General features: G+C 33.3%; 1 protein-coding gene and 1 long non-coding RNA gene across 9 annotated transcripts in view; both read left to right on the top strand.

Annotated features, from left to right (window-relative positions):
- LOC109790227 (uncharacterized) overlaps window positions 1-11,508 on the top strand; it is a 32,798-nt gene extending 21,290 nt beyond the window's left edge. For 4 of the 8 annotated variants that reach the window (XR_014433905.1, XR_014433906.1, XR_014433902.1 and 1 more), the window contains 2 exons: window positions 9,085-9,174; window positions 10,956-11,508. This is a non-coding gene — a long non-coding RNA (uncharacterized LOC109790227). The remainder of the gene's footprint in view (window positions 1-9,084; window positions 9,175-10,955) is intronic. The other 4 variants (XR_014433908.1, XR_014433909.1, XR_014433903.1 and 1 more) reach the window with 1 other exon arrangement.
- An 8,252-nt stretch (window positions 11,509-19,760) lies between these two features.
- LOC114915223 (actin-related protein 2/3 complex subunit 5A) lies at window positions 19,761-22,118 on the top strand. Its single transcript, XM_029269619.2, has 3 exons — window positions 19,761-20,437; window positions 20,526-20,601; window positions 21,598-22,118. Exons 1-3 carry the CDS (start codon window positions 20,349-20,351, stop codon window positions 21,673-21,675), a joined length of 243 nt encoding a protein of 80 aa, XP_029125452.1. The 5' UTR covers window positions 19,761-20,348; the 3' UTR covers window positions 21,676-22,118.
- Window positions 22,119-22,184: the final 66 nt, after the last annotated feature.

The following is a 22,184-nucleotide window of genomic DNA, read 5'->3' as shown; positions in this document are numbered from 1 at the left end:
TGAAGCTTCTACAATGGTTTCTAGTCAAGGGAGAAGTGTTCGTTCTCAATGCTCATACTGCAAGAGGATAGGTCATATCCAAGAGAATTGTTATTCTCTTCATGGTTTTCCCGAGAAGATAGCAAATCTGTCCAAGTCTAAGAAATTGAAAAAAACTGATAGAATGGTCCCTAAAGATGATTATCAAAAATATCTTCAATGGAAATCTATGAATCAAGCTCAATCTTTCTCTACCACTACTGTTTCTACAGCTTGTATTTCTTATTCAACTGCAAATCAAAGTCCATGGATTATTGATTCAGGAGCCTCTGATCACATAACTGGTAATAAGTTTATGTTTTCTACCATGTCCCCACTTAAATCCCCTCACCTTATTACCTTAGCAGATGGATCCAGAATTGCTCCCAAAGGAACTGGTCAAGTCTCTCTGTCTCCCTCATTAACTTTAAACTCTGTGTTGTTTGTTCCTAATTGTCCTTTCAACTTAATCTCTTTAAGTCAGTTAACCAAATCTTTAAATTGTTCAGTAACCTTTAATGCTGAATCTTTTGTTATTCAGGAACGTGGTACGGGTCGGAAGATTGGTGCAGGACATGAATCTAGTGGTCTCTACTATTTTGAAACACAACCACTTGTGTCTTGTGTTGCTGTTTTGTCACCCAAGCTCTTGCATGATCGTTTGGATCACCCAAGTCTATCCAAGCTGAAACTTTTGGTTCCTAATCTTAAAAATTTAGAAGAGTTAGGTTGTGAATCATGTCAATTAGGCAAACATGTTAGGTCGTCTTTTCCCAAGCGAACCGATAAAAGATGTAACTCAATTTTCAACACCATTCATTCTGATATTTGCGGTCCAAGTCGTGTAACATCTTTTGGTTTCAGATATTTTATAACATTTATTGATGAATTTTCTCGATGTACTTGGGTATATCTAATGAAAGATCGTTCTGAACTGTTGTCTATTTTCATGTCCTTCTTCAATGAGATCAAAAACCAATTTGGGAGGATAATTAAAATTTTTAGAAGTGACAATGCTAAAGAGTATTTCTCTTTTGAATTGTCCTCTTTCCTATCCTCACAGGGTATCTTACATCAGTCTACATGTCCACATACACCCCAACAAAATGGAATAGCGGAAAGGAAAAATAGGCACCTTGTGGAGACTGCACGCACCCTAATGCTCAATGCAAATGTTCCGGTACATCATTGGGGTGATGCAATCCTCACTTCTTGTTTTTTAATAAACAGAATGCCCGCTTCTTCCCTTGAAAATAAAATCCCTTACTCCATTATTTATCCTAAGGAACCCTTGTTTCATGTCTCACCTCGAGTCTTTGGGTGTACATGTTTTGTCCATAATGTCTCTCCTGGTTTGGATAAACTATCTGCTAGAGCCATTAAGTGTGTTTTCTTAGGCTATTCCCGTCTTCAAAAAGGGTATAGGTGTTACTCTCCAGAGACCAGAAAATTCTACATGTCTGTAGATGTCACCTTCTTTGAACAAACTCCTTTCTTCTCACGCACCACTCATGATTCTCTTTCAGTACAATAGGTGCTACCAGTTTGTTCTCATTTTCCCATTCCACCTCAAGTTTCACTTCATAACCAAGAGGTTACTCAGTCTATTATTCCCGAAACTACTCTTATTCAAGCTACTCCACCTCCTCTTGTCACATATCAACGTCGACCACGACAAATTGATCCAACATTACCTGAAGAGTCACTTGTTTCATGTCCTTCACCATCAGATGTCCCTGCTACGGATCTTGGTGAGGATAACTCAGGATGGCCCATTGCTCTTCGAAAAGGTATTCGGTCTACTCGAAACCCCCATACTCTTTATAATTTTTTGAGTTATCATTGCTTATCCCCCTTGTATTTCTCCTTTATCTCTTCTATATCTCCTCTTACCATCCTAAAAATGTTCATGAGGCTCTTGGTCATCCTGGATGGAGACAAGCTATGATTGCTGAAATGCAAGCTCTTGAGCATAGTGGTACATGGGAGCTAGTTCCACTTCCTCCTGGGAAACGACCAGTTGGATGCAGATGGGTCTATGCTATTAAGGTTGGCCTTGATGGTACAATTGATCGGCTCAAAGCCCGATTGGTGGCAAAGGGATATACTCAGGTTTACGGCCTCGATTATAGTGACACTTTCTCTCCTGTGGCCAAGCTTCCTACTGTTCGTCTCTTTCTTGCTATGGCAGCTATTCGTCATTGGCCTCTCCACCAATTAGACATTAAAAATGCCTTTCTCCATGGTGAGTTGGAGGAGGAAATTTACATGGAGCAACCTCCTGGATTTGTTGCTCAGGGGGAGTCTGGTTTAGTTTGTAAATTACGAAGATCTCTTTATGGCCTCAAACAATCTCCTCGAGCTTGGTTTGGAAAATTTAGTCATGTTGTACAGGACTTTGGGCTTAAAAGAAGTGAAGCAGACCACTCAGTTTTCTACTGGCATACTTCACCTGGGAGATGTGTTTATTTGATTGTTTATGTGGATGACATAGTGATTACAGGAAACGATGTATCTACAATCTCTCAATTGAAGAAACATTTGTTTAACCATTTTCAGACCAAAGATTTGGGACATCTAAAATATTTTCTTGGTATCGAGGTTGCCCAATCAAAGGAAGGCATTGTGATCTCTCAAAGGAAGTATGCTTTGGACATTTTGGAGGAAACAGGCATGACTAATTGCAGACCCATTGATAGTCCTATGGATCCTAACCAAAAGCTAATGACTAATCAAGGTGAACCGTTCGCAGATCCAGAAAGGTATAGGAGATTGGTTGGAAAACTCATTTACCTTACAATTACAAGACCTGATCTCTCTTTTGCAGTGGGGATTGTTAGTCAGTTCATGCAGGCTCCTCATATCGATCATTGGAATGCTGTTTTGCGTATTCTTAGGTATATCAAAAAGGCTCCAGGACAAGGATTACTGTATGAGGATAAAGGAGACAGTAGGATTTCTGGATACTGTGATGCTGATTGGGCAGGATGTCCTATAGACCGACGTTCCACTACTGGTTACTGTGTATTCCTAGGTGGAAATCTCATATCTTGGAAGAGTAAAAAGCAAAATGTTGTTGCCCGATCCAGTGCTGAGGCTGAATATCGTGCTATGGCCTTAATTACTTGTGAGCTTATGTGGATTAAGCAACTTCTTCAAGAGTTAAAATTTTGTGAAGGCCATCCAATGAAATTGTATTGTGATAATCAGGCTGCGCTCCACATTGCTTCCAATCCAGTATTTCATGAGAGAACCAAACATATAGAAGTTGACTGTCATTTTGTTAGAGAAAAGTTGCTGTCTAAGGAAATTGTCACTGAATTTGTCACATCCAATGAATAACTTGCAGATGTTATGACTAAGTCATTGAGGGGGCCTCGCATTCAGTTTTTATGTTCCAAGCTTGGTGCATACAACCTATATGCTCCAGCTTGAGGGGGAGTGTTAGAATAGCTTATTAGAGAAGCCTATGTATTTATTAGTATTTCTTTTATATGTCTGATGTGTGTCTTAGACTCCTGGGGTCTCTTCCATTTTATGTACTCAATATATTATATATAATAAAAAAGGAGAGAAGTGTGTATAACACACTATTTTTCTCAAACCCTAATATTCAAATTGTACGAGTGATACATGGTTGAATTTAAGGCCATGTGTCTCAAATATCTTTTGTGTTGTATGCAAAATGTTATGGAGTATTCAGAAATTCAAGATTTTATTGAAGCGAAAAATATGAAAGTATTACGTATGATATAATATTGAGTACAATGACATGCTGCAGAAAATCTAACTTGAACAACCTAAAAATATTATCAATTATACTTAGTTTTATTTATATAGTTAATGATTTGAGTCTCAAACTAATATCAAGTTTCTTTGGTTCATTATAATGCCTATTATAATTACTTGTGTAAGCCGGTTTGATTGTGTTTTGCACTGCTAACTGCTAATATCGGCATATACACTCTACATCATAATTGTGTAAGTGCCTGTACTAATTAGTAATTGTATAATATATTCTAAAACTGTCCACCTAATTTACACTGCCCCTTGATAATGTGTTATGTAGTTGGTGACTGTCCCAGCTCCTTGCCAATTGCTTGATTTTCCTTGTTTGCATGCGCTTATCTATTATAAATATACCAGTTCTGGGTGTCATACAATTGAGGTCTTCTATAAAGTTTTGTCTTTCTTATTTAACTCCTTTTTAGGCATTCAAAGATGATCTATATCTTAAGGGTTGGTGCGTGGAAATTTATTTGATTGTTAATTTATCATTTATGCAACTCTAAAATTTGAAGCATCCTTTCTAGCATTAATGCATGCATGTGTGAAAATAATGATTATTGTAGCTGTTGCACCAACAAGACATAATAAAGTTGGCTCTTGGAGCCATTGAGTCAATCTAATAGTTAAGGACCATAGGTAGATTGCTTGGTTGACACTCTAGTGTTCTGACTATTATCTTTCTAGGATGACTTATAATAGGAATTATTTTTAACTAAGTATTTTGAAAATTCAATGAATTTTACACTTATGAGGACATTTTATTAGCTAAAAAGACTTGTTAGACCTTTTATCTTTTAGATGTGGTTGCAACACATGTACATATGATCAAAGGGCCTTTAAATTGAGTGAAATGTTGCAGGATGTTTGTTTAAAATCAATGCATTTGATCTTCAGATTTGTGGTCCTCTATTTTTGGTTACAGGTTTTATTGTGTATGATGATATGATAGCCTTTTTGATCGATCTCCATTTCTCTTCCTAGTTAAGTGTAGTAGGATTGTGAAGATGGTCAAGTTCAGGGTTGTATCTATTGGTCTTTCTTGCATATAATAGACTCTGTTGTGTAGTAGTTTTGACACACGAGTTCAGCATTTATGTCTCTGTTTCTCTATTAAAATGGAGGAATGGTTGCCGATGTCATATTGCACTCAGTGATGATGAAATTTGTAGGGTGAAATAAAATCTAACTAATAACTACATACTTAAAAAATTGAGGAACCCCTCATTGATTAGTTACTTGTGTATTAATTGTGATATAATTTTTTACTTTAATGTGGATTTGAATTAACGTTATTTTTATCATTTTTACTTAAACATGTTCATATATGTGGAACTTAAAAACATTCACCAATTCTAGCTTTCACGTTATTCTTTATTAGAATCAACGTGATTTTACTACTTTAAAGGAATAATTCAAGTTGTACTCACTCTGTGGCTGTGTGATTTGTACTGCAAAGTGGAAAAACCACTTTCATTTTATGCAGTAGTAGTTTTCATGGAATGTGTTCTAATAAATATTCAAACACACTCATATTTTTATGGTGTCTTTTAATTAATTATATATTTATATATATGTATAACTGTTGAGATGACTTTTGAATTATTAGTTTTATTTGATTGATATGTAGTTTGTGTAGGGTTGTGTATGTGGGGGCTGTGTGCTAATACATATTTGGATTTTGTTTTGTCCCATTCGCTTGTTTATTGACAATTTGTTAGAATAGTCCATCTTTTACAAGTTTTAATTAATTAAGTTTGAACAAGTTTTTTTATTTATTAAACAAGTTAAATTGTATATCCATTTTACTGAAGCAACACAATTGAGTAGAGTAGTGCACCATATTTCTGTTTGAGATATATATATATATATATATATATATATATATATATATATATATATATATATTATAGGTAATCAAAAAGAATCTAAAAAATGAATGAAGCTTTTTTTTTTTTTTTTTTTTTTTTTATTTTAAAAAACTGCAATTTATATCATTTGTTAGTAGAACTGATGTAGATTTGTGTACAAATCTACATTGGTTTTACTGAAACCCATGTAGATTTGTATACAAATCTACATCGGTTTCAAAATCGATGTATAAGTGTATGTATTTCTAAGTCGCTTTATTCTACATCGGTTTTAGAACCAATGTAGATTACCTCGCAGAACCGATATAGATAATACATCCTGTGGTAGTGTTTGTAATTTCTAAATTGTGAGTTGTAAATTTTACTGATCTCAATTGCTCTATTGTAATTTGTAAATTTATGATTTCTATGTTGTTGATCTTAATTGCTCTGTTGGAAATGGGAATTGGGAAGTATGCTATTTGAGTCTTGGAAATGGTTTCATGGTCTGGATTGTACATTTTTATACATAGTTACTTAACGCACTGGAAATTAATGAAGTCAAGTGAAACAATAGATGAAGATGAAATCATAGTTGGAATTATATATATTCTTTCATTTTTAATATCTAGGAAGAAAAAGTATTGTAGGATGTTATTAATGTTGTTTTGGGGATGTATTTGACTATTTTTTATTAGTCTTTTGAAATTGGTTGTTTGGTTGAGATCATATGTAAAGCAATCTGGGAACTAGATTGAAGAATTTGGTGCTCTTTAGTCAATAGTCAATACCAAGTACCAACCATAATTGAGCCCAAACAGCAATCATTTCCACCAACCTCACAATTTGAACTGTATGATCAAGAATGTGTAGTTTTGTTAAACATAAAGTAATACTTGCAGAACCCTTCTTTCCTCTCTCACCCTTCTTTAGTGGCCCGGAATGGGTTGTTCTAAAATCAGAACGGGCCGTTCCCAAGTCCGGAACGGCCCGTTCCTGAATTGGAACGGGCCGTTCCGGGGCTCCTAAAAAGCCTAAAAATTGTAGTTTGGAATGGGCCGTCCCAAACTAGAACGGGTGTTCCAAACCAATCAAAGGGCCTAAAAAACTTGATCCGGAACGGCCGTTCCTAGATCAGAACGGGCCGTTCCAATAGGTTAATATGGCCTAACAAACCTTGTTTGGAACGAGCCATTCTGAAAAGGGGAATTTAGTATTAACTTGTACCCCAGAATGGGCCATTCTTATTTCAGAACGGGCCGTTTTGATTTTCTAGAATGGCCCGTTCTGGATTCAGAACGGACTGTTCTAGGGTACAAAATTAACAAAATGTTCGGATTCGGAACGGGCCGTTCCGAATCCAGAACGGCCGTTCTGACCCACATTTGATGCCTATAAATAAGAAATCTCGGGCACAGTTCAAGGGACCTAAAAAATTTCGTCCAAGACTCCTTAGAGCCCGAAATTTTTTTCTCTCTCTCTTCTATTATATTTCTTGAGTTTTGTGAGACATATTGTAATGTGAAAGGTTGCCGCAAAACACCTAAAATCTCCATAGTTGAAGATCTAATAAAGCTTGTTACGAGGTATTACTCATCAATCTCTTGTTTTATCTTTCTCTTATTTTATTTTATATATTGATATAATAAACGCAATTATGTAGATATCTTAGGGTTCACCGTTTAATTTAATTTTCATGTAAATAATCGTTAATAAAGGGGATTAAATATTTAAACTATTAATTCTTATTATGTTATCTTCATCATAGAGTACCGATTTAGGGCGTTGTAGGGGTGCTTAATACCTTTCTTACACGTAACCGACCCCCGAACCCAATTTTGGTTATCAAGGCCATTATTAGACTTTTAAAAACCTTTTCTTTTCTAATGTTTTGAATAAAATATTGGTGGCGACTTCATGAACCTATTTTCAAAACCATTGATTAAGGATTAGTCTAGTGTCCGGACATTCCTTAATTGATGAGATTTTCAAAAGGATGTCTAAATCATTAGTCACGAGATCGAAAATTTTCGGGTTGCGACACCACTGGCTCAATTACTGCCTTCACTCTCCCCCACTTCAACATCACCCTCATAGTACCATCCTTCATCTGTGACCTCACAAACCTTGACTTCAGCTTCAATGTCATCCTTGGTGACTTCTCCACACCCCTCTACAACTACTCCAAAGTGGAGTACCTAGACCTCTCTAGGAACAACTTTGATGACAATGTTGCCCATGTCATTGACCAAGTTCAGCAAATTGGAGAGATCCTTGTGTCAATTGGAGATATGATGCCTTTGGAGAAGCTGGATATGTAAAAAACAAATGCCTCAGCTTCTTGGTTTCTTCACTCAGTTCCAATCCTTGTAAGGGTCTTATTGGATGGCCCTGACATTATGGAAGAAAAACCCTCGAGGTGGCTTGCTTTATAAGAGAAGAAAGTGGATGAGATATTTTAGCATGCTCTCCCAAAATTATAGCATGTTCTCTCTCTCCTTGTTTGTTTTGTTTGTGTTTAAATTGAATGTTATTTGTTGACGAGGATCAACTTGGTATTGTTTTGGTTTGTGTTTAAATTGAATGTCATTTGTTGATGAGATCAACTTGGTACTCTTTTGGAAACCTTGTTTTGATAGGAGGTGAATAGGATTTTAGTATTACACAGTGAGTCTATACTTATGTTAATGTTTTTAGTTATTCTTTGATATTAAAATTTAAAACTTATCTATGACCTTTAAAAGTCATCCTTTTAAGTTTTAATTGTTATTTTATACTTTTTTAGTTAAAGTTTGGACATTTGGATAAGTGGTTATGTCAACCTTTACCACTTTAGAAAAGTTTTAAAAATATTGTATCTCTTTTATAGTTCTATTTTGCTTTTATAATATATTAATAAAATTAAAATTTATAACTATATGTTACTTTTTATTTAGTTTTTAATTTTACTATTATTTAGTTTATTTTATATGTGTAATATATATATATATATATAAAGAACGATTTGTTTACTCTATATCAAATTTTAACGATCTAATTATTAAACTAAAAGTTATTAATGTACATAATAAATTTGTAAATTTTAAAAAAAATTAAAAATCATTTGATATTTCGTTTCATTAATTCTAATTGATAGATAATCTCATTTAGGTATATTTACTCCTAAGTAAATAAATCATTCTTTATATATATTAGTATTATGTTTTACATAAATTATTATTATACTTTTTATTATGATTATTATTATTATTATTATTATTTTACTACATTTAGTACATTATATGCGCTTACTTAAAAAAATTAAAAGAAATTAAACTTAATTAAAAGAAGGCCTATCAAACTTAAACAAAAAAAAAGACAAAATAGTTAAAACGTTGTGTCCGTTGGGCCAATTCTCTAAACTCAAATCCTTTCTTAAATTTATATGTAGGTGCGGTCATACGGAACGCAGCTTATCAATATTGATAGGAGTTTCGTAGTTTGCTTAGTACGTGGAAGTGACAACCTTCAAGTTTCAAAGGTGGGTGCTCAGTGCTTCTTCTTAACTGTGATTTTCTTCTGTTAATTAATTTTTTTGTAACCCAAATTGGCATAAATCATGGAACTAAACTCGAGTCTGTTATTATAATCCAAACCTCTAATTTTTATTTTTTGTTTTTTGTTTTACAAAAAAATCCCTTATGAGGCATTTGTTTGATTGTGTTAAAGGTTGGCTGATTCTATGTGGTGGTTGGCTTCATTTGATGAGAGAAAATTGCGGGGATGGTTGTTTGTCTCAAGTGGCTCTATTTTCTTTGTTGGGTATTTCTTTGTTGCTGTTATTTCCAAGCTTCTCCCACCTTCAAACATTGCCCTCATTTCTGGATTACAAAATGACTGGTAATTAATTAATTAATTAGTCCTGATATTGAGATGTGATTCTGTAGGGTTTTACTTTCATGTCAATGGTTTTTCAGTATAATTGTCGATTTTAGGGAGGGCATAATTTAGGGTGTAGAATGTAAGGGCTTGAAACTGCAATATGTTATGTCATGGGTTTTTGTATAAATTGTTTTGTGTCGTGTGATGATGATAATGGGTATGTTACTGTGTTTCATGAACGTGTCATTCATGCTTGTTTGATGATGATAATGGGTGTGTTACTGTGTTTCATGAAAATCTTATTCGTGCCACACACTGAGATGTTACAGTGTGTTCATTCAAGACAAGATATGATTTGGTTGGTTTGGATTCTTTGGAACATGGTATGATTTTTTTGCTTACTCGATTACGCAAATTAAACTGGGTTGTGTTCTTGTCATGTTGTGTATCTGTAAAGTTTTGAGGTTTGCTCCATGTTTGTGTCTGCTTGTCTTGTATATCTCTAAGGGTAGAAACAGAGTTTATTTTTAGGTATATATGAAAATCAGAAACAAGATTATGGCTAATAGATTATAGAAAGACATAATCAAATCAACATCTGAATTTCCAAGAGAACTCTCCTGATCTGTTCTCAACATTCACTTTATTGAAGGTGTCAATTAGGTGGCACCACATTATACTCCTTCCAGTATTAGGGGTGTTATTTGTGTACAGAACTGTAAACTATATGCAAATCTTGATTAAATCAAACATCTTCAAGAAGAATGATAGTGTTGGTTATCTGTAGTCATAGCCTCTGAATTTCTCCAACATTAAATTATCCTGATCGATAGCATTAACGTCTATAGTAACGAAAGATTCCATACTCTATTGTAGCCTAGACTAAACAGCTTGGACCTCCTTACATCCTTTTGACAATGATTTTGTAGAAAATAACTCTCTTGGTGATGCTTTAGGAAACAATGTTAGGGAAATGATTTTTGATAGAAGAACCAACGAACATGTTGGAGATCAGGACTAGGGAGGTGATTTTTGATAAGTACTTAATCAAGTACCATTTATCTCTTGGTCCAACATGATGGTTATCCTAGCTTCCTTAGTGATTCTTTCTTTTGGACATGGGATCCTCCAAATTTAGGTCTGGATTTATGTAATTGCTAAATGCATAATTTGAGTTAGTGCCTTAAATTAAGTTTTTCACCATCAAAACATCATCACCCTTTTCTGGACTCTTCTAAAATGAGAAAAATAAATTTAACGCGTGTGTTGTGATTATGTTGCAACTAATAAATTCACCATTGGAACAAATAACAAATAATTTGTTGATGGTATAATTTCTTGATAAGAAATTGTTATTATCTTTGTAATTACTATTTCCTCTCCCAAAATGAGAAAGAAAAACTCATTATTTTCTTGTTTTTCTTTTGATAATTATAATAGGTACTATTCCTTCTTGGTGCCATTGACTCTCCCTATAATTTTGGTTGCTGTGTACTTTCATTGGCTCAGCATGAAGTTGTTTAAGCATGCTTAGCTTAACTTTGCTAGATTTTGAAGGCAGAAAGACCTGTATGCTGTTGGAGAACACCTATGTCAATTGCTTTTTTGGTATAGTCATGCAGGACCTGCACTCCTTTAATCACCTCAAAAAGAAGACTTATGATTGTTGTTTGTGCACGTTGTCATCAACTCTTTCTTTGGAGAGTTATGTGTATCATTCAGTCCTTCTAGCAGCATGAATTGCTTTGGGGGCTCATTAGGTTTATCGTTTTGCACTTTTTGATGTAGTTCACCTTGATGAATGATGAGTCAATTTCCATCTTCTAGTGACTAGTATTAAGTTCATTTTGTTAATTTCTATATTTGAGATTTTTATTTTGGATGACTGTGACTTGTTAAAATCTTAAAACTGTTGAACTAGCAAAAACTTGTGTAAAGAAAAGTTTCAAACACAATAAAGAAAAGGGCTATGATAAATTATTTTATGATCAAAGACTTGTCGATAACTCAAATATTGAAATAAATGCACGATACTTTTATCTGAAGGCATCGATGTGTTGTATAAATTAAACAAACAGTAAACAATTGCTTATTTGCTTAAACTGAACTTTCAACTTTCAATAACCAAATGTTAATTTATTTAAATTAGTTAATATAACTAATTTATTTGAAAATGGGTTAGTACAAACATTTAACCGTATATTAAAAATAATTATTATTTTATTAAAATTATTATTATTATTTTATTTAATGGGTTAGTACAAACAATTAATCGTAAATTAAAAATAATAATTTTTATTTAACATGCATGTTATCGATGCACTCTAAATTCTTAGATAATTGTAAATGCTAAGACACCACTTAAGTGAAAAATTTCTTAATCGTTCAATAATGACTTTATTTTTCCGGAAAGTTATTATCCTAGTCAAAGAATGTTTCATCACATAATTAAAAGATAATATGTAAAAGTTATTAGTTAACATTGTTCAATACTTGTTCTTATTAACCAAACTTCAGATTTCAAACTTTGTTCTATGTATGGAATTGTGTCTGAAGACAATTTTATTTCTATAGAAGTTAATTTTGTAAAAAAGATTTATACCTCATTTTCAAATAATAAAAAAATATGCAACAAATTTAAACTAGTGATTTCAATGATTGTGTTGTATAAATTGAATTAACCACTAAATTATATTATTTTGACTCGATATGTAATTTAATTTACCAACACTTATTTTAATTTAATTTGATTGAAGTTCAAATTAACTTTTTGTAGGTCCAATAGAGCTAGATATTGAATTGAAGAGTGTTCGGGATACATTCCAACATTCTTTCTAACTCATTGTCTACTATTGATTAAAATTTATTTGAAACTACAAATTAGAGAGTGAAAACCCATTAAATAAGTACAACTAAAATTAATATATATCTAATAAATTTTAATTAATAATAAAATTATGTCCTTGGTTTTTCTTATTAGAATAATCATGAAACACGAATGATGAATGCACACTACAGGTACTAATAATTCAAATGTAAATAAAAATTGTCGTATAAGTCACACATAAAGGACCCTTATATATTGTCAAACATAAAGCTAATTATTCAACCAAAGTGGAAAACACTCTGATTTTGTATCCATAAATGAGTTGTTGATTTATCATTCAATCAAATGAAGATAAGAGGATCCTACTACTACGAAAAGTTATGAACCAATTTATCAAGGTTAACTTACAAACCAGATCAATAAAGAACATAGGCCAATATGTTCAAAGAAAATAAATATAAAAATCTCAACAATGACAAATGATGATTGCCTTCAAAGCAAGAAGCTAAAGGTTGTGGGGTTACTATGTAAAGTCATAACTTAGTTCTTACTTCTTAGCTATAATAATCTATGTTCTAGGCCTTTAGTGCTCATGCTTTAGAGAACTCAAATAGCAGCCTTGTCTCAATTACATATCACATCTGGGTAAAAGGCTATGGTTCTGCTTTCACAGTTTTGTACGAGTTCAACATCAAAACATCAAAGTGTTTTAGCTGAAAAAGGTTGAGGATCTTACCTGCAGAACCCGAAAACATCATGCATGCTACCCAGGAGAGCTTTTTATTTTGAATAATTAGATACAACCGCCAATTAGATCGAAACTGGTGTTCAAATTGGAACAATTTTTGTTCTAAGTAGTTGAGATATCAAACTGGTCAATTTTCACATAAAATTGGTAAATCAATATGGGTTTCCAAATTATTTATAAAAAAAAATACAACGCCATTTGTTCTCTGTAAACTTGCTTTTGAATTGTTAATAATTTGGACATAAATTTTGAATGTTGATATTATTTATATTTTGATTTTTGAACTTATTTTATGGAGTTTTTTCATTAACTTTAGTTTAATTGTTTGTGAATTTTATTATTATGGATTTGACATTTATGAACTTTATGGAATTGTGTTATGGACTCATGATATTAAATTTCAAGTTTAGTATGTGATATTTGTTATTTAGTAAAGAAATTGTGATGGTAGTGTGATGATTTATTCAGCCAATATGGTTATATATATTTACATCTCATGATTTTTATAATTAGGCTAAACAAATTCCTATGGATTTCTATAGTTTCTCCTATAATCATGATACAGCAGATCACCACGGGATTTGATTACAATCCCACTATTTTAGGCGGTGCAAACAAATTTTTATAGAAAACGAAACAATATATTTAATATATTTACAATGATATTCTTAGCAATCAGACCAAAACCCATTTGGCTAATGCAAGGCCCAAAAGGATTACTACCGCACTAGCCCATCTGAAGGATTACATCCCATAGAGCTCACTATGTCAGCATGTTTCTAGAAGTGCCTAGTCACTATATTTCCTTGCATAGAATAAGTTAGAATTGGTAGATTGTTATTTTCATAGATTCCTTTGCCTACAAATCCGGAGGACCCTCTGATTGTAACTAATTCTGATTTGCATGTTTTTGTAATGGCTATATATAGCCTTTTGAAGGAATGAAAACGCAGGCTTGAAATCAAATATCTGTTTCCTTTCTCCTATCAATTCTCAGGGGTTCCCTTAGCCATCAATTAAGGAAGAAACACCTAACAGATATTGTATTACCCCCTCCCCCTCAAGTTGGTGCATGAAGATTCTGAGTGCCCAACTTGGTAAGGAAAGAAGAGAATAGTGCACACCCTAATGCCTTGGTGAATATATCTGTGAGAGCGTGTGGCAATCAACTTAATTATGCTTCAATATGCTTTGTGCATTCATGAAATACGAGATTCTTGGCAATGTGAAGAGCAACTTGGCTATCACATTTTAGATGCATAGGCATGGAATGAAATATGCCAAGACTCAATAGTATACTTTTGACCCACTTTAGTTCACAAGTGGTGGCAGCCATGGAGCGATACTCAGCTTCAGTAGAAGAACGAGATACAATATATTGCTTTTTAGTTTTCCAAGAGATAGGGGAATGACCTAAGAGAACAATCCATCCAGTAAGGGACCGTCTAGTTAGAGGGCAAGCAGCCCAATCTACATCACACCACCTGGTCAGTCGTTGATCACAAGTACTATCCAACAAAATTCCCTACCCCGGGGTGCCTTTGAGGTAGCAAACCACACGCACGACAGCCTCCCAATGCTCCACACGAGGCTGCTGCATGAATTGAGAAAGAATGTGTACACAATATGATAGTTCTGGCCTTGTAAAACAAAAATATATGAGACAACCAACTAATCATCGATACTTATTCGGGGAAGTAAGACATGGTCCCTTGGAAAGACCAAGATGATGATTTTGTTCCATCGGAGTAGTCACAAGTTTTGCACCAAGGAGTCCTGCCTCAATGATGATATCTAATGCATATTTCCTTTGACAAAGAAATAGCCCACATTGTGATCATGCAACTTCAACACCTAGAAAGTATTTTAACTTACCTAAATCTTTCATATGGAAGCATTGACTTAGATAAGATTTAAATCGTTGAATTGTGGTAGAATCATTACCTCCAACAATTAAGTCATCAACATAGACTAACACAATAAGGTGCACCTGTTTGTGAAAAAAGTGAAAAGAGAGTAATCTAAGTAGGATTACTAGAACTCGTACCTCTTTAAAGCTAAAGAGAGCTTGGCGAACCAGCAGTGCGGAGCTTGTTTTAAATCGTACAATGATTTCTAGAGTTTACACACCATACCAAGATGAGAGGGATGAAACCTAGATGGCGGCTTCATGAAAACTTCTTCCTGCAAATCTCCATGGAGAAAAGCATTGTGTACATCCATTTGATGGAGTTCCCATCCTTTTGTTGCAGCCATTGCTAGAACAATACGAATAGTGACCATTTTTTCCACCAGGGCAAATGTTTCTTTATAGTCAATGCTTTCAACTTAATGATTTCCAAGAATAACAAGGCGAGCCTTGAATCGTTCTATGGTGCCATCAAAGTGGTGCTTGATCTTGTAAACCCACTTACATTCCAAAGCCTTTTTAGTGGGGGTAAGTGGCATAGGTTCCATGTATTATTATCTTCAAGTGCTTGGATCTCATGTTGCATGGAGGAACGCCATCGCACATCCTTCACTGCCTCTAGGAAAGTGGTGGGTTCTCTACCAATGGTGACAGAAGCAACGAACCTACGATGTTGATTAGAAAAACTATTGCAATTCACATAATGTGTTATAGGATAAGGTGCACCTGGAGTATGCTATGCGATGGTGAGCAAGAGACTGGGGTAACGCTTAGACTGTATTAGTTACATAGTCGCTGCCCTCGTCCAAGCTATATCATTGTTGCTTCATCATTGCCGTGTTTATCTATAACGACACCCCCTGTCTTCAGCAATTAGGTCAACATTGTGAGATTTAGGTTGATCATCGTGATCATCAAAATTGTTGTCATTATCACTACCAGGTTTAGCACTAATTAAATTAGGCATATGGAAACTCAGTCTCGTAGAAATCAACATCACGCGATATGAAATATGTTTTGTTCTCCAAGTCATACGACTTCCATCCCTTCTTTCCATGAGGAATCCCACAAAAACACATCTTCTACTTCTACTTGTAAATTTGTCTACCTTAGCTCCTTGGTTATGTGCATAACATAGAGAATCGAATATCCTAAGGTGGTCATAGGAAGGAGGTTTTTCGTGGAGCATTTCATATAGTGACTTTCCATTCAACAAAGATGTTGGCATCCTATTTATCAAATATCCAATTGTCAATACACATTCTCCCCAGAAAGAGATGGGAAGGCCTCCTTGAAATCGCAAGGCACGTGCAACATTGAGGATATGTCAGTATTTTCTTTCGACTCGACCATTTTGTTGGGGTGTTCTTGTACATGAAGTCTAAAAAACAATCCCACAATTAAGAAAAATATTCTTTAGGAATATAAATTTTGTTCCGTTATCACTCCGCATTATTTTTACTTACTTCCCAAGTTGCCTTTCCACCAAGGCCATGAAGTTTAGCAAAAATTGTGAAACTTCCTTTTTATCAAGTAACAAATAAATCCAAGTTGCCCGAGAAAAATTGTCTACTATAATTAGAAAATAATGAGCACCACAAGAAGATGGATTTCGATAAGGACCCCATAAATCACAATGAATCAATTCAAAAGATGCAGTAGCTTTATGATTACTCAAAGGAAAATTATCTCTAGTTTGTTTTGCATGATGACACACATCAAATGCTTTATTAGCTAATTCACTATATTTTCCACTAACATTAGAAACCAGTTGTGTAATTTTTCCATTGAGTGGTGCTCCATGCGTCTATGCCAAAGATCAAATGAACACACTCCATTCACTGAAAATCTTTTCATGACGAATCCCTCTAAAATAGTAAAGCCCATCTCTTCGTTCACCTACACTAATGAACATCCTCGAAGTGCGGTCCTACATAACATACAGAGAATTAGTGAACTGCACTATACAATTGGTTGCATCTATCAATTGAGACACAAATATTAGATAGCAATTTAATTTAGGCATATATAAAACATTTTCAAGTTCAATTACTTGTTGTCCATTGGGTAATCCCACAAGGCATCCTTGCAAAGTTTTTATTTCATGCAAAGATCTCAAGTTCCTTGTCATATGATTGGAAGCTCTTGTGTCAATAATCCATGTTGCTTCTTTACCTGTCATTCTTTCATTGGTGTTTCCCTTGTGACTATTTAGAATGTCCGTTAGCATCTGCCACTATTCATTGCTCAAACCCATCAAAACACCTTTGTCTGCATCTGTTATTCGAGTGCTTGTTCCTGCATTTGTAGTTTAGGAAACATTAGCACGAATATTCATGCCTCTCCCATGACCTATAACTCATTTTCCATAAGCAGTGGTGTTTCCTACATTTCATGGCCTATCTCCCCACCATTTTGGATATCCTATCAGCTTGAAACAAGAGTCGACTTCATGACCTGTTTGATTACAATTTTTATATACTGCTCATTTGTCCTTTGTATCAACCCATCCTTTTTTCCCTACACCAGCTTGTACTGCCAACCCCATGACCACTCCTAGGGGTGAGCAAAATGAACTGAACTTATAAAAATTATACTGAACTTAAAAGTAGTTCTTATGAACTGAACTAAAGTGAATATTAGTTCAGACGAACTGAACTATTTGTTTGTGTCATTGAACTAAACTGAACTGTACTATAAAAACTTGAACTGAACTGCAATTTAAACTGCATTGAACTGTTATGATATTTTGAATTGAACAATTTTGACTCATTGGTCTATCAAGATATGACACATTTGCCAACTTTACTTTATTTTTCATTTTATTTAAATTTTTGAAAGGAAAAAAATATAAAATTAAGTCAAACAAACTCAGTGAATTTTAAGCCTAAAAATAAGTCGTCCAACATAGCTCAATTGATCCATTAGGTTTGACAAAATTGATACAATATTTTTTGAATCACTTTTTTTTCGCAAAGTTTTGGTCATCAGACTATCGAGCTAATTCATTAAGACAAAACATGTTAGACACATTTAATTTTTATCCTTTTATAAAAATAGTTCAATTTTTATAATTTAGTTCAGCTTTTATAGTTTAGTATAGTTCAACTTTTCAACAGTACAGTTCAGTTCAATTTTTTTTAAATGGTTCAGGTCAGTTTTTTTACAAACAGTTTAGTCTTTTATAGTACAAGTCAGTTCAGTTCAGTTCAGACCCCTAACCACTCCATGTTCTTCCTTGGCTCTAGTAATTATCTTCAACTGTTCTTCTTGCACTAGAGTCACATAGACGCAATTCAACAAAGGTAACCAGCAAGTAAATCTGAGTGCACTATACCATATAATGAGTCATCACGCCCCATTAGGAATTGGTGCACCTTTTCTTCCTCCCTTCGTTTTTTCAGTTGTGTTTTAATATCATAGGAGTAGCCTTTGCATATACATGTCAGTATCTATTGGTAATTGGCTAACTCATCCCACAAGGTTTTAAGCTTTCCATAATAATTCACCATGGGCGTTCTGTTTTGTTTGCACTTAGCCAATTCTAATTTCAGTTGCTGAATTCTAGGACCATTCACAACTGAAAATTGTGCTGCAATATCGTTCCATAGCTCCTTTGCATTCTCCATATAAGAGATAGTAGAATGCAAAGTTGGTTCAATAGTATTCAGAATCCATGACACCAACATAGATTGCACGGTCCAACAATCCTCCATTTTAGAAGACCCTTCTTTCGGCTGTTGTATTGTACCATCAACAAAACCCCACTTTCATCGAGCAGGTAATGAGGTTTTCATATCTTTTTCCCATTCATTATAGTTTTCACCCCCGAAGTTGCACCTGGGTAATCACGTTTCCTGGATTGTCACTAGAATTCAAATCATATGGAGATGGTGTCTTCTTCACCATCTTAGGTTGTTCACATTCAGGATCCTTTTCATCATGAATTCGTTCATCATAGTTTCCCACCATTTTGTTCGTTTCTCTCATCTTTTCTCAACCAGAGCCTAGAGGCTCTGATACCATAAAGAAATTGTGATGGTAATCTGATGATTTATTCAGCCAATATGATTACATATATGTACATCTCATGGTCCCTATAATTAGGCTAAACATATTCCTACAGATTCCTATAATTTCTCCTATAATCATGATACGGCAGTTCACCACGGGATTTGATTACAATCCCACTATTTTAGGTGGTGCAAACAGATTTCTACCGAAAAGGAAACAATATATTTAATATATTTACAATGATATTGTATTATTTAGTATTACAATAATTTTATTTTTTAATGTGTGATATCTTACATTATATTAATTATATTATTTTAATTTTTTTTAATATAGATCAATTTAAATGATTCAATAAGTAACCAGTTTGACTACAAAATTATCAAACCACTACGAGTCAACGATTGGTTGAGCTTTTATAACATTGCTTGTTGGAGCAAACATCAATTGATATTTATTTTTTATATAAATAAATTTAATACAACAAGTTTCATGTCTGATAAAAATCAAAATTATATCTTAAAACTAACAAAATTTTTCTCTACACAAAAAAATCGAATCCTATTTCCAACCGTTAGTTAATAGTACTTTTTTAAAGATATAATTAAATTGGGTTTGATACTTGTATGATTTGGAATAGATACACAACTCCAAAAGTATGTTTATAAAATACTCTAAGTAACTTAGCAACTATTTTGGCCATTATAAAATAGCTTTCCTCTTATTGAAAGATGAGAAATTTATTTATTTTAAGAGTAAATTTATATAGACTTATTCCGTTGAATAACTCATGTTCTACATTAAATTTTAAACATTCAACCATTGAATTTAAAATTCTTAATACATATATCAAATTTGAAAATTTTTAAAATTTTTAAAAATTATTTAATACTTCATTTCATTAATTCAAATCAATGTATAAAATGATTTTATCATTATCCGTCAATTTAAATTAATGAAATAAAATATTAAATAATTTTTAAATTTTTAAAAAATTGGTAGACTTAATATATACATTAAGAACTTTAAATTCAATTATTGAATTGTTAAAATTTGATATAGGATATGAATTGTTGAACGAAATAAGTCTACATAAATTTACTGTGGGAGTAAATAGATATCTTCTCTTATTAAAAAGATAAAATTTACGATTTATAATTTTTTTTAATAAGCATGCATTATTATTTATTAATTAATTAATAGGACCCACTTAATGAATAAAATAAAAATAAAAGGGACCCACTTAACGAGGTAACGTACTGCACCGTTCGGAGACTAAGATCTGAAGCTTCAGTTGTTGTTGTTTGGTGGAAACGGAAAGAAAGGAATTGATCAATGGCGGGAGCAGAAGAAGCAGATAACACAAATGCCATTATTACCAGAATTGAACACAAATCTCGCAAGATCGAAACCTTACTCAAACAGTAACCCCTTTTCTTCTCTCTTTATTCACATCAATTGCTATTGCTATTGCCATTCTTCTAAACACCTTTCAAATTTGCAATTTTTTAGGTATAAACCCGTCGAAGCGCTTAAAACCGCTCTTGAAGGCACATATGCCATCATTGTTGGAGATGAGCGTTGCAAGGTTTTCTCCAGTTGCTTGTTTTTTTTTTTTTTTAAAGGAAATTTTTATGCTTCATTGTTATTTTGTGTTTATGTTTGTATTTTGCTTTTGGTCTATTGGGCTACTTATCTTATTTTTCCTTTTTATTTTATTATTGTACATTTGGGCATGTTTGTGGAAGCATTTTTAGGAGAAAAAAAAATTAGGAAAGAAAAATCCAAATAAGTTTTTCTCATGAGCTAAAACTAGCTTGTGTAAGTTAAAAATAAGATTTTGAACGAGAAAACTTCAATAAATTATGCATAAATTAATTTTAGTTTAAGAGATACTTATTTCATTTTTCCTTCTTCTTTTTCTCTCTTAAAACTGTTAAGTTTACCTGAATAAACTTTTTATCCAAATTGAACATAGAGCAAATTACTCTGACGTTCTTGTGATTTTTTTGATATTCACACAATACTCCTGCCCTTTTAACTTCACAGTAATCCCTCTTTACAAGAATACACGGTGTAACGTGTTTCTTGGGCAATATATGATAATGTAATGTATTTCAAATAATTAAGGGAGGTTAATGTAAGAAAAGCAGATAGGGTATCAAGTGAATTTCGAAGAACTAATAGGTGGTACCAATGTAATTTGATATTATTATCATGAATAAGCTATTTTCAGTTAGCATTAAAGACTAGGGTTTTCCTATTTTGTTACTCAGGAGGCCTGGTGCTATTCAAATGAAGTTTTCTAATTTCTTAACAGCATATTTTTCATATATCTTTTTTTTCTCTTCAATTTTTCTTTCTATATTTTAGAGTTTTGATGCTTAAATATCTTTGCTTAGATTTGATTTCGGTTGTTGTGTAACAAAAACAATGTTTTTCCCCCTTTTAAAGCTAAGCTTAACTAGCAAAGACTGTTCTTTTTGATACATGTATAATTGTAATTGAAGTTTTGTAATTTGTTGAAAATTTGAAAACATGACATATTTTAGATAAACCTTGATTATCATTGTTCTTTTGGCAGGCGGCACAATGGCTTGTGGTGCATAGAGCTATAATGTGGTGTACACAAATAACACCCGTAATACTGGAAGGAGTATAATGTGGTGCCACCTAATTGACACCTTCAATAAAGTGAATGTTGAGAACAGATCAGGAGAGTTCTCTTGAAAATTCAGGTGTTGATTTGTTAATATCCTTCTATAATCTATTAGCCATAATCTCGTTTTGATTTTCATATATACCTAAAAATAAACTTCGTTTCTACCCTTAGAGATATACAAGACAAGCAGACACAAACATGGAGCAAACCTCAAAACTTTACAGATACACAACATGACAAGAAAACAACCCAGTTTAATTTGCGTAATCGAGTAAGCAGAAAAATCATTCCATGTTCCAAAGAATCCAAACCAACCAAATCAGATCTTGTCATGAATGAACACACTATAACCTCTCAGTTTGTGGCACGAATAAGATTTTCATGAAACACAGTAACACACCCATTATCATCATCAAACGAGCATGAATGACATGTTCATGCAACACAGTAACATACCCATTATCATCATCACACGAAACAGAACAATTTATACAAAAACCCATGACAGA

The sequence above is a fragment of the Cajanus cajan genome, chromosome 5 (assembly GCF_000230855.2).
Source record: "Cajanus cajan strain Asha chromosome 5, NIPB_CcT2T_4, whole genome shotgun sequence".
In the NCBI taxonomy this organism is placed as follows: Eukaryota; Viridiplantae; Streptophyta; class Magnoliopsida; order Fabales; family Fabaceae; genus Cajanus; species Cajanus cajan.
The sequence above is the reverse complement of the archived record's forward strand: the minus strand, read 5'-3'. Positions and strand labels throughout refer to the sequence as shown.

What these genes read in the sequence shown, in the direction of transcription:
- LOC114915223 (XM_029269619.2), top strand. Translation starts at nt 20,349, where the DNA reads ATGGCGGGAGCAGAAGAAGCAGATAACACAAATGCCATTATTACCAGA. An exon ending in ATCGAAACCTTACTCAAACA is followed by an intron (nt 20,438 to 20,525) that starts GTAACCCCTTTT and finishes GCAATTTTTTAG; the next exon opens with GTATAAACCCGTCGAAGCGC. An exon ending in TTGGAGATGAGCGTTGCAAG is followed by an intron (nt 20,602 to 21,597) that starts GTTTTCTCCAGT and finishes TTCTTTTGGCAG; the next exon opens with GCGGCACAATGGCTTGTGGT.